Source organism: Pleurodeles waltl, chromosome 8 (genome assembly GCF_031143425.1).
Source record: "Pleurodeles waltl isolate 20211129_DDA chromosome 8, aPleWal1.hap1.20221129, whole genome shotgun sequence".
NCBI lineage: Eukaryota > Metazoa > Chordata > Amphibia > Caudata > Salamandridae > Pleurodeles > Pleurodeles waltl.
Genome location: NC_090447.1, coordinates 313,162,711 through 313,176,171, shown reverse-complemented (window position 1 = coordinate 313,176,171; position 13,461 = coordinate 313,162,711). Strand labels below are relative to the sequence as shown.

The 13,461-nt window shown below is 44.4% G+C and overlaps 1 protein-coding gene across 1 annotated transcript in view; it reads left to right on the top strand.

The window, feature by feature from the left end:
• CHD1L (chromodomain helicase DNA binding protein 1 like) overlaps positions 1-13,461 on the top strand; it is a 228,787-nt gene that overhangs the window by 57,535 nt on the left and 157,791 nt on the right. Inside the window, exons 5-7 of the mRNA XM_069204150.1 lie at positions 437-471; positions 1,033-1,114; positions 12,651-12,813. Of these exons, the coding sequence (XP_069060251.1) occupies positions 437-471; positions 1,033-1,114; positions 12,651-12,813 (280 nt within the window). The remainder of the gene's footprint in view (positions 1-436; positions 472-1,032; positions 1,115-12,650; positions 12,814-13,461) is intronic.

Here is a 13,461-nt window from a genome sequence, read left to right as displayed (position 1 = left end):
ATTGGTTTGTTGTGTACGTTGTAGCAACTGAAAAATAGTGTAAGCAACAGAACAATAATATAAATCACCTTTACTCAGTTTTCACAATTGCAGTGTTATTATTCCTCATTTGTCTCTACCTTATATTGCTTTCAACTTTCTGCACGCAGTCCTCAATTGAAAGAACATTTAATTAAAAAAAAAAAAAAAAGTTTCTCCTCCATCAGTCTGAGTAGATTTTGAAACATGCAATCATCTTTTACGGAGGAGTTACATTTACATCTGTACATGTTATTTTACAGTGTGCATGTATTATGTGCGCACATGGTATTGTTATTTGCTTAAAACAAAAATAGATTATGCGAAGGAAAAGGTTTGACTAAAGTCTACAACAGTTGAACAATAACTCACTTTTTGATGATAGTTGTGACAGTAACAGATTTTAACTTGTTTGCAGATCTGCATGAAAGATTCTGGATTTTTACAGAAGGGGTGAGTTTTTTTTTTCGGAAATACTCATGAAGTCAAAAACCCATTAGGATTACACTTTGTCACTGGCAATACAGTTCTGTATTTCGTGAATTGTTGGTAATCTCTTCACTTTTCTACACCTCCTGCTTGCTTTGCTCTCTCTGGCTCACTCCCTCCTACCCCCACCCTTCTATCCCTCCACCTCACAGCAGGATCTGTGGCCAACAAAACTACTGACAGAGCCATTAGGTGGGCACCCAGTAGCAAAGATAAGACCTATCGTTTTTACCAGTGCTTGTTTGCTATGCAGTTTATTGAACAGTTAACTTTAAAAAAACAATGAACTCAAAACACTTACAGCAAATTAAGTGTTGGGTGTTGACTACTGTCACTTTCAGGTTTTCAATATTTCAGTACTTATAAGTTGTGAATATATGTTCTTAAAATGAAACCTGACTGTTCAGGATAGATATTGGGTCTACAAATGAAGAAACAATCCTGTAAGAAGCCATCTCTAAATGCCTAGCTATTATTTTCTTCTTGACCTTTACCTCTCTAATGATTGACCTTCTTTGTTATTAGATTTGACTGGTGTGCTCTGGTTGTGGATGAAGCACAGAGACTGAAAAATGTGAATTCTTTGCTCCACAAGACTCTCTCAGAGGTATGAAAAGTATTCCTTTCAATGTGCAACTGCTTCTTAAAGCTGCATATTATTAAGATTTATGAAAAACCTACTCGTGGTAGGATCATTTGATAATCTTATTATACGGTGTCATATTTATACAAGATCACATCTACTTTCTTGAGGAAATAATAATGCATTCTTGTAAATTACTTCCAATTTCATATAGCTAATCTGCGCATTCTAGACACTAAACAAATATGTTTTGGCATTATGTATGAATAAACAGGTAGTGTACTATTGTTATGCATATGCATTGCAACTTCATACTAAACCTAAAAAACATTGTAGATGTAAATATTTAAAATAAAAACAATTTTACATGTATCTAGTGAGCAAAGTGAAGTTTGAAACAACTTGATTAAGTTGAATTTTATAACTCTGTTCAACCTCTGCCCATCATAAAACTGAAAACCCTTAAGGGTCTTGTTTGATCTACACCTGTAACAAAAATTTATAATTCTCAGATTATGTGTTTGAGAAAGTCATTCAGATGAAGAATCAAATAGTTCTTTAAGACTCTAGGTCTAGCTTGGTTGGACCAGTGCAGTAGTTGCAAGGACTCTCAATAAGCCATCTATATTCTTCATTAGCATTAACAGTCCTTTAATTGATATCCTTGGGTTGATTGTAACTAAATGTCATGTTATATGAAATGCTGTTTCTAAAATCGTGCACACACCCACAAGAGTTTTATGACTTTCAAATAACCAAGATCTAGAATGCATATCAAGCTGCCTAATATGGTGTGCATGGGTATATGTCAAAATAAAAACAAGTTTTAAAGTCGTACTAAAGGGGACATTGATATGAATGTTCCTCCAAGGAAAAGGCGTAGAATTCTGCAACACAAGTGCAAGGGAAGCAAAGGAACATCTGCCAACTATTTGCTGGCAAAAACGGTGCTCACTGCGTTGCAAAGCATCACTGGATTATAGAAAGATGGCTGGAGTGTTTCTCACTTTAAAAAAAACATTTTTAGTAAGCAGTTGTAGGAAGTTGGCTCTGTATGCACTATTTCAAAGTAAGGAATAGTATACACAGAGTCCAAGGGTTCCCCTTAGAGGTAAGATAGTGGCAAAAAGAGATAATACTAATGCTCTATTTTGTGGTAGTGTGGTCGAGCAGTAGGCTTATCAAAGGAGTAGTGTTAAGCATTTGTTGTACATACACACAGCCAATAAATGAGGAACACACACTCAGAGACAAATCCAGCCAATAGGTTTTGTTATAGAAAAAAATATCTTTTCTTAGTTTATTTTAAGAACCACAGGTTCAAATTCTACATGTAATATCTCATTTGAAAGGTATTGCAGGTAAGTACTTTAGGAACTTTGAATCATTACATTAGCATGTATACTTTTTACATAAAACACAATAAGCTGTTTTAAAAGTGGACACAGTGCAATTTTCACAGTTCCTGGGGGAGGTAAGTTTTTGTTAGTTTTGTCAGGTAAGTAAATCACTTACAAGTCTCAGGTTTGGGTCCAAGGTAGCCCACCGTTGGGGGTTCAGAGCAACCCTAAAGTTACCACACCAGCAGATCAGGGCCGGTCAGGTGCAGAGGTCAAAGAGGTGCCCAAAACGCATAGGCTTCAATGGAGAGAAGGGGGTGCCCCGGTTCCGGTCTGCCAGCAGGTAAGTACCCGCGTCTTCGGAGGGCAGACCAGGGGGGTTTTGTAGGGCACCGGGGGGGACACAAGTCCACACAGAAAGTACACCCTCAGCAGCGCGGGGGCGGCCGGGTGCAGTGTGAAAACAAGCGTTGGGTTCTCTGTAGATTTCAATGAGAGATCAAGGGATCTCGTCAGCGGTGCAGGCAGGCAAGGGGGGGCTCCTCGGGGTAGCCACCACCTGGGCAAGGGAGAGGGCCTCCTGGGGGTCACTCCTGCACAGGAGTTCCGTTCCTTTAGGTGCTGGGGGCTGCGGGTGCAGGGTCTTTTCCAGCCGTCGGGAAATGGAGTTCAGGCAGTCGCGGTCAGGGGGAGCCTCGGGATTCCCTCTGCAGGCGTCGCTGTGGGGGCTCAGGGGGGACAACTTTGGTTACTCACGGTCTCGGAGTCCCCGGAGGGTCCTCCCTGAGGTGTTGGTTCTCCACCAGTCGAGTCGGGGTCGCCGGGTGCAGTGTTGCAAGTCTCACACTTCTTGCGGGGAGTTGCAGGGGTCTTTAAATCTGCTCCTTGAAACAAAGTTGCAGTTCTTTTGGAGCAGTGCCGCTGTCCTCTGGAGTTTCTTGTCTTTCTTGAAGCAGGGCAGTCCTCAGAGGATTCAGAGGTCGCTGGTCCCTTGGAAAGCGTCGCTGGAGCAGGGTTCTTTGGAAGGCAGGAGACAGGCCGGTAGGACTGGGGCCAAAGCAGTTGGTGTCTTCTGTTCTTCCTCTGCAGAAGTTTTTCAGCTCGGCAGTCTTCTTCTTCTTGTAGTTTCAGGAATCTAAATTCTTAGGTTCAGGGAAGCCCTTAAATACTAAATTTAAGGGCGTGTTTAGGTCTGGGGGGTTAGTAGCCAATGGCTACTAGCCCTGAGGGTGGGTACACCCTCTTTGTGCCTCCTCCCAAGGGGAGGGGGTCACATTCCTATCCCTATTGGGGGAATCCTCCTTCTACAAGTTGGAGGATTTCTAAAAGTCAGTCACCTCAGCTCAGGACACCTTAGGGGCTGTCCTGACTGGCCAGTGACTCCTCCTTGTTTTTCTCATTATCTCTCCTGGACTTGCCGCCAAAAGTGGGGGCTGTGTCCAGGGGGCGGGCATCTCCACTAGCTGGAGTGCCCTGGGGCACTGTAACACGAAGCTTGAGCCTTTGAAGCTCACTGCTAGGTGTTACAGTTCCTGCAGGGGGGAGGTGTGAAGCACCTCCACCCAGAGCAGGCTTTGTTTCTGTCCTCAGATAGCACAAAGGCTCTCACCACATGAGGTCAGACACTCGTCTCTCAGCAGCAGGCTGGCACAGACCAGTCAGTCCTGCACTGAACAATTGGGTAAAATACAGGGGGCATCTCTAAGATGCTCTCTGTGTGCATTTTTTAATAAATCCAACACTGGTATCAGTGTGGGTTTATTATTCTGAGAAGTTTGATACTAAACTTCCCAGTATTCAGTGTAGCCATTATGGAGCTGTGGAGTTCGTTTTTGACAGACTCCCAGACCATATACTCTTATGGCTACCCTGCACTTACAGGGTCTAAGGTTTTGCTTAGACACTGTAGGGGCATAGTGCTCATGCACTGGTGCCCTCACCTATGGTATAGTGCACCCTGCCTTAGGGCTGTAAGGCCTACTAGAGGGGTGACTTATCTATACTGCATAGGCAGTGTGAGGTTGGCATGGCACCCTGAGGGGAGTGCCATGTCGACTTACTCGTTTTGTTCTCATCAGCACACACAAGCTGGCAAGCAGTGTGTCTGTGCTGAGTGAGGGGTCCCCAGGGTGGCATAAGATATGCTGCAGCCCTTAGAGACCTTCCCTGGCATCAGGGCCCTTGGTACCAGGGGTACCAGTTACAAGGGACTTATCTGGATGCCAGGGTGTGCCAATTGTGGAATCAAAAGTATATTTTAGGTGAAAGAACACTGGTGCTGGGGCCTGGTTAGCAGGGTCCCAGCACACTTCTCAGTCAAGTCAGCATCAGTATCAGGCAAAAAGTGGGGGGTAACTGCAACAGGGAGCCATTTCTTTACCCAAGCCCCCCCCAGCCCACAGGCCAGGAGACTCAGCCAAAGCTGGGAGAGTCTTCCTAGTCTGTCAGGCGAGGAAGAGTAGAGGAAATAGGCTGGTTTGTTGCAGGGCCTACTCTGCCTTACATCCTCCTGTCCAGGTCATTCCCTCTGGGGAACTGACCCACTTCCACAGTGATAGGACCTAATCTGAACTGCCTCTTGTCTGTGCTTTTAATGTCTTCACCCATTCTCTCTATTTTGGGGTTAAAGGTATCCACCTCTGCTAATCTTATCTTAGCCAGGGTCACCCCTAGTTTACCCAAAGAGGCTACCCAGAGCTGGAGTAACCCCACCATGACCAACAGGGTCAGGGGGCCTAACTTGCTATTTGGCATTGGGTCTGACCACCATGCCAAGGATAGTGCAGCCATAAAGGCTAACACCCAGCAGAGGCCACTGACAGCTGTCAGTGCCCAGAACCACACCTTTAACTCTTCACCTACAAGGGAAGGGGCTAAGTTACAGGCTTCTTTGGGTTCAGGGTGCCTGTCTGCTGTATTAGAGTGGGGGTTACCACATCTTGTAGTAAACACCCTTCTTCCACTCTTTCTTCTGTTAGCTGAGGGGCCACCCACTCAGACTTAACAGTTGCCTGACTAGCCAGGACTTCTTGTGGGTCAGGTTGGACTTTATCAGAGCCACTTTTGGAGTTCTCCCCTACTGGAGCAGAATCTCCTTGGCTTGCTGGAACCTTGGCTAAAGGTTGTCCACCTTTCCTACTCTGTTTCCTTTTCTTTTTCTTCTGGGGCCTACTTGCATTTACTGCAGAGGCAGGAACTCCAGAATCCTTGGGAGAGGACTGGCACTGGACCAGTTCCTCTCTTGGGCTCTGACTAACCTCTGGGTAGTCATTTCCAAGGAGACAATCAAGGGGGAGGTCTGTACTGACTACCACCCTTCTCCAGCTAAAAGTCCCACCCACTTCTATGGGCACAAAAGCCACAGGTCTATCAGTGACCCTGTCTGGGCTAACTCTTACTCTGGCAGTCTCACCTGGAATGTACTGGTTTGAGAACACCAGCCTGTCATGCACAATAGTGCGACTGGCACAAGTGTTTCTCAGGGCAGTGGCTGGGATTCCATTCACCAGTAGGTGGTGGAAGTATCTACTTCCCTCTGGAATCTCCAACTCACCTGTTGGGCCCTTTTTCCAGTTGAAGGCTATGAAGACCTCCTCATCTGAGGAGTCATCCCCAATGGCTACACTGGTCACCCCTGGGATTTTGCTAGGGGGTTTGTTTTTGGGACAAGAAGTGTCCTTGGTGTGGTGCCCTTTCTGTTTACAGTTATGGCACCATGCCTTAGTGGCATCCCAGTTCTTACCCTGGTACCCACCTTTGTTTTGGGTTGTGTCTTGGGGCCCACCCACCTTGTCTGGTTTTTGGGGGCCTACAGAGGACTCTTTTTCTTTATTTCTAGTGTCACCCACTTTCTCCTGGGGAGGCTTTGTAACCCCTTTCTTTTGGTCACCCCCAGTGGAAGTTTTGGTTACCCTAGTCTTGACCCAGTGGTCTGCCTTCTTTCCCAATTCTTGGGGAGAAATTGGACCTAGGTCTACCAGATACTGATGCAACTTTTCATTGAAGCAGTTACTTAAAATGTGTTCTTTCATAAACAAATTATAAAGCCCAACATAGTCATGCACTTCATTTCCAGTTACCCAACCATCCAGTGTTTTCACTGAGTAGTCTACAAAATCAACCCAGGTCTGGCTTGAGGATTTTTGAGCCCACCTGAATCTAATTCTATATTCCTCAGTGGAGAATCCAAAGCCCTCAATCAGGGTTCCCTTCATGAGGTCATAAGATTCTGCATCTTTTCCAGAGAGTGTGAGGAGTCTATCCCTACACTTTCCAGTGAACATTTCCCAAAGGAGAGCACCCCAGTGAGATCTGTTTACTTTTCTGGTTGCACAAGCCCTCTCAAAAGCTGTGAACCATTTGGTGATGTCATCACCATCTTCATATTTAGTTACAATCCCTTTTGGGATTTTCAACATGTCAGGAGAATCTCTGACCCTATTTATGTTGCTGCCACCATTGATGGCCCATCTCTTGTCTTTCCCTTTCTATGGCTAGGATCTGTCTTTCCAAAGCCAATCTTTTGGCCATCCTAGCTAACTGGATGTCCTCTTCACTGGAGTTATCCTCAGTGATTTCAGAGAGGTTGGTCCCTCCTGTGAGGGAACCAGCATCTCTGACTATGATTTGTGGAGTCAGGGCTTGAGAGGCCCTGTCTTCCCTAGATAGGACTGGTAGGGGGGAATCACCCTCCAAGTCACTATCATCATCCTCTGAGTTGCCATCCTCAGAGGGGTTGGCCTTTTCAAACTCTGCCAACAGCTCCTGGAGCTGTAGTTTGGAAGGTCTGGGGCCTATTACTATTTTCTTTAGTTTACAGAGTGACCTTAGCTCCCTCATCTTAAGATGGAGGTAAGGTGTGGTGTCGAGTTCCACCACATTCATCTCTGCACTAGACATTATGCTTCTAAAAGTTGGAATACTTTTTAAGAATCTAAAAACTAGTTCTAGAATCTATTCAAACTTTTACCAAACTTTTAAACTCTAAAAGAAATGCTAAACAGGATCTAACACAAGGCCCTAGCAGGTCTTTTAAGAATTTAGAAAAATTTCAAATTGCAAAAATCAATTTCTAATGACAATTTTTGGAATTTTTTCGTGTGATCAGGTATTGGCTGAGTAGTCCAGCAAATGCAAAGTCTTGTACCCCACCGCTGATCCACCAATGTAGGAAGTTGGCTCTGTATGCACTATTTCAAAGTAAGGAATAGTATACACAGAGTCCAAGGGTTCCCCTTAGAGGTAAGATAGTGGCAAAAAGAGATAATACTAATGCTCTATTTTGTGGTAGTGTGGTCGAGCAGTAGGCTTATCAAAGGAGTAGTGTTAAGCATTTGTTGTACATACACACAGCCAATAAATGAGGAACACACACTCAGAGACAAATCCAGCCAATAGGTTTTGTTATAGAAAAAAATATATTTTCTTAGTTTATTTTAAGAACCACAGGTTCAAATTCTACATGTAATATCTCATTTGAAAGGTATTGCAGGTAAGTACTTTAGGGAACTTGAATCATTACATTAGCATGTATACTTTTTACATAAAACACAATAAGCTGTTTTAAAAGTGGACACAGTGCAATTTTCACAGTTCCTGGGGGAGGTAAGTTTTTGTTAGTTTTGTCAGGTAAGTAAATCACTTACAAGTCTCAGGTTTGGGTCCAAGGTAGCCCACCGTTGGGGGTTCAGAGCAACCCTAAAGTTACCACACCAGCAGATCAGGGCCGGTCAGGTGCAGAGGTCAAAGAGGTGCCCAAAACGCATAGGCTTCAATGGAGAGAAGGGGGTGCCCCGGTTCCGGTCTGCCAGCAGGTAAGTACCCACGTCTTCGGAGGGCAGACCAGGGGGGTTTTGTAGGGCACCGGGGGGGACACAAGTCCACACAGAAAGTACACCCTCAGCAGCGCGGGGGCAGCCGGGTGCAGTGTGCAAACAAGCGTCGGGTTCTCTGTAGATTTCAATGAGAGATCAAGGGATCTCGTCAGCTGTGCAGGCTGGCAAGGGGGGGCTCCTCGGGGTAGCCACCACCTGGGCAAGGGAGAGGGCCTCCTGGGGGTCACTCCTGCACAGGAGTTCCGTTCCTTTAGGTGCTGGGGGCTGCGGGTGCAGGGTCTTTTCCAGCCGTCGGGAAATGGAGTTCAGGCAGTCGCGGTCAGGGGGAGCCTCGGGATTCCCTCTGCAGGCGTCGCTGTGGGGGCTCAGGGGGGACAACTTTGGTTACTCACGGTCTCGGAGTCGCCGGAGGGTCCTCCCTGAGGTGTTGGTTCTCCACCAGTCGAGTCGGGGTCGCCGGGTGCAGTGTTGCAAGTCTCACGCTTCTTGCGGGGAGTTGCAGGGGTCTTTAAATCTGCTCCTTGAAACAAAGTTGCAGTTCTTTTGGAGCAGTGCCGCTGTCCTCGGGAGTTTCTTGTCTTTCTTGAAGCAGGGCAGTCCTCAGAGGATTCAGAGGTCGCTGGTCCCTTGGAAAGCGTCGCTGGAGCAGGGTTCTTTGGAAGGCAGGAGACAGGCCGGTAGGACTTGGGCCAAAGCAGTTGGTGTCTTCTGTTCTTCCTCTGCAGGGGTTTTTCAGCTAGGCAGTCTTCTTCTTCTTGTAGTTTCAGGAATCTAAATTCTTAGGTTCAGGGAAGCCCTTAAATACTAAATTTAAGGGCGTGTTTAGGTCTGGGGGGTTAGTAGCCAATGGCTACTAGCCCTGAGGGTGGGTACACCCTCTTTGTGCCTCCTCCCAAGGGGAGGGGGTCACATTCCTATCCCTATTGGGGGAATCCTCCTTCTACAAGATGGAGGATTTCTAAAAGTCAGAGTCACCTCAGCTCAGGACATCTTAGGGGCTGTCCTGACTGGCCAGTGACTCCTCCTTGTTTTTCTCATTATCTCTCCTGGACTTGCCGCCAAAAGTGGGGGCTGTGTCCAGGGGGCGGGCATCTCCACTAGCTGGAGTGCCCTGGGGCACTGTAACACGAAGCTTGAGCCTTTGAAGCTCACTGCTAGGTGTTACAGTTCCTGCAGGGGGGAGGTGTGAAGCACCTCCACCCAGAGCAGGCTTTGTTTCTGTCCTCAGATAGCACAAAGGCTCTCACCACATGAGGTCAGACACTCGTCTCTCAGCAGCAGGCTGGCACAGACCAGTCAGTCCTGCACTGAACAATTGGGTAAAATACAGGGGGCATCTCTAAGATGCTCTCTGTGTGCATTTTTTAATAAATCCAACACTGGTATCAGTGTGGGTTTATTATTCTGAGAAGTTTGATACTAAACTTCCCAGTATTCAGTGTAGCCATTATGGAGCTGTGGAGTTCGTTTTTGACAGACTCCCAGACCATATACTCTTATGGCTACCCTGCACTTACAGGGTCTAAGGTTTTGCTTAGACACTGTAGGGGCATAGTGCTCATGCACTGGTGCCCTCACCTATGGTATAGTGCACCCTGCCTTAGGGCTGTAAGGCCTACTAGAGGGGTGACTTATCTATACTGCATAGGCAGTGTGAGGTTGGCATGGCACCCTGAGGGGAGTGCCATGTCGACTTACTCGTTTTGTTCTCATCAGCACACACAAGCTGGCAAGCAGTGTGTCTGTGCTGAGTGAGGGGTCCCCAGGGTGGCATAAGATATGCTGCAGCCCTTAGAGACCTTCCCTGGCCTCAGGGCCCTTGGTACCAGGGGTACCAGTTACAAGGGACTTATCTGGATGCCAGGGTGTGCCAATTGTGGAATCAAAAGTATATTTTAGGTGAAAGAACACTGGTGCTGGGGCCTGGTTAGCAGGGTCCCAGCACACTTCTCAGTCAAGTCAGCATCAGTATCAGGCAAAAAGTGGGGGGTAACTGCAAAAGGGAGCCATTTCTTTACAGCAGTCAACAGCATATATGGCATAACCTTGAAATACAATACAATCCCTCAAGGGCAATCTTCTCCCCACGAACATTGATCTAAAACACATGCCATCAGCCAGTGTACTGAAGCATTGTTTGCAAAAGTACTGATAGAGATGGACATCCGTTTTCAGAGACAGACTGGAAAACGATCTAAATTATAGTATAGAAATAGCATGCTTTATCCTTTTGCTGGCATTATGTTTGCTCTACCCTCTGGCAGAGCTTCTCTTTCCAAAAATGGAAAATGGTTTTCAAACATACAAACAAATAAGGAAATATCGTCCTGAGTCTGGAGATATCTGATTTGGGATCTCCTAAGAGGTTTTTTATGCACAATCAACCATGTAACAAAGATGTATACGACTAGATTGTGGCAGAATCATTGTTTATGGCACATATCAAATATCAAAGTCTGGACTACAGGAACAGTAAGAACATTTTATATTTTCTTATTCCGTATATCCTAAGGAATCCACAGGCCTAAGCTAGGCCTCTTTACTGTGACTGGAAGTATGGGAGAACATGCTGAACATGCCTGATGTTCAAGATTGGTTTCCAAAACATGTTAATAACCTCCATTGAGTAACCTCCAAATATTTCTTCAATTTCAGATTTGTTTAATGAGAAACGTGATCAGCACATTTCTAAATTTTGAAATATGAGTTTCCTTGTGTTCATGGCGTTTTAATAGATTGATTAAAAGTTTAAAATAGACATTGTCCCTTTTACAGATGACCATAGGATGGAACAGAATGTGGGTAGATATGGGGGTGGGGAGGCCTATCAAATGCTCAGCCATCAAAACAGGATTGTTTATTTTGTGCAGTCTTTCATAAAGAGTTTACCGTCTGATTGACAAGCCCTAATAATATGATTAAAAATCCAAAGCAAGGCATTGTCTCTCATGAATGATTGCTGCATGTTCAAAAATGTTCAGTCCTAACCTATAGAATCATCTACTGATCCTAACCTGGCATATCACATACTCGGATTGGACACTAAACGTACCTTTATAATGACCAGCGCGCCTTTTATCTCTGTCCCTCCTGTCTGCTACTGTTGTATGTGAATGTTCCTCACTGGAGGCTGTACACATTTTAATTTTACTTGTCATTTTACCTCATTTAGTTTAACTCATCCTATTTCTACATGGCCTGCTGACTACAAATCTAGATATATCCTGCTTGTCCTGTAATGCTAGATTGCTGCTGAATACAAATTTGTATATTTTTTATTTTCATAACTGTGACACATATGTCGGTCTTATTTGTATTGCCATTCAGAGGTTTATGATGTGAGCCATTTTTGTTTACTTGTATTTCCATACTATTTCATATTTGCTGTGCAATACAAATGTATAGATCTCTTACATGCCTCTTCTGTTGTACATGGTTAGGACCCCCAGTTTTCTGTTCTTACTGATTTTTGCAGATAAATATAGACTGAAAACAATGTGTTTCCTGTCTCTTCATTTTTAAAAGCGGAAAAATATAGAAAATTGTGCTTCTTGTGGGTGACTTTCCATGCAGTCTTTTGTAATTTCCAGGGCAACAACTGAGCAGATAGACAGCTGGGGAAGTTAAAAACACAGGATGTGATTTCTCTAAGTACAGGCGTATGTTAAGATATATTTGTATTGTAATGCTGATATTTACCAGTGGGTGTAATATTTTGCTGTACTTGGCTGCTTAATTTGCTAAAACGTGAAGACAGCAAAGTATTAGAGCATGTTTTTCAGTTAAATAAATGTGGAACTATACCATTTTATGACACCATTTATTATCAAAACACAAAATAAATATGGATAAATACCAATAAGAGGGCCAAAATATAAATATGGATAAATACAGATTGAGATGTTAAATAAATACCATAAAACCCGGATCCCTATACATAATACACAAATGTACATCACAATCTAGTTGTCGTGTAGGTCTTCATGATGAGTGTTGTTTTAAGACACTTTGTGACACTACGGTGTTTAGTAGCGCTGCATCTAAAAACACTAAATAAATAAAATATAAGCCACCAAATAGCTCATACGTGGGCATAGCTTGTTTTTATTCCCTCGTTCTTTGCACTTTATTGCACAGTATTATGTCTTACACCTTTATCGGTGGTGATGAAGAAACAGAGCTGTGGGACCAATTATTGAGAATGTGTTTTCTGCCTGAAAGAGGCAGTGCGAACAAGCAGTCATCTTCTGCTTCAAAGAGCAAACTGTGTGCCTGCAATTCTTGGGCACTAATTGATTGTTGATGATTCCATGCCCTTTCTAAAACTTGTTCGGATGTTGTTCCAATAATTGCCTTTCTCTTTGTTTCTCTTTTTTTTATCGTCAGTTCTCCGTGGGTTTCAGAGTTCTGCTCACTGGAACTCCAGTTCAAAACAGCCTTGAAGAACTGCACTCACTTCTCAGCTTCATTGAGCCAAGCATGTTTCCCCAAGAGCAAGTAGAGGAATTTGTTCACCGTTATCGTGAGATCGAAAAGAACACCAAAACGGGTAAGAATAGTTCAGACTGCTGTGGCAATTATAATTTCGCCTTTATCTCAGACCTGTCTTATAAAAATAGCTTCTTACATTGGACTTGGATTTTCCAGGCCACTTGAACTACTGAAAATAGTGCAGTCAACATCTTGCAAAACAGATGTCCCTAATCCAAGATTTTCCAGCTTTGTTTTTCATTTGAGCTTAGAGTATTAGCATCTATAGGATCAGCAGAGCGTGTCAAGGCTAGCATTTGATGGTAACACATGCATCTGAAATATAACGTTCTGTACAAAAAAAATACCTTCCCATCTCCTTTCATTAGCCCCTTCCTTACATGGGGAGGAGGCTCCCCCTCCTGGACGTCCCATTCTATAGTAAATATTTTTTCTTTTTCTTTCTGGCCCCCTTCCAGAAGGCCACATAAAAGAGTACTATGATAAGAATACTGCTTGTTTTATTTGTTGTAGTGCGGTGCAGACATTCTGTGGTGCTTACATGTTTCTCTGGCTCTGTTCCAACATATGAGGTGTTTCAGTGATCCAGCTGGTGATTTTTAGGTCTAGCCTAACAGTGCGCATGCGCTGTTTCCTTTGAGGGATATTTTTTACAGTAGAGGGCTAGGAGCCTGCACTTACCCACCATTGGTTCGCTCCATCTTTA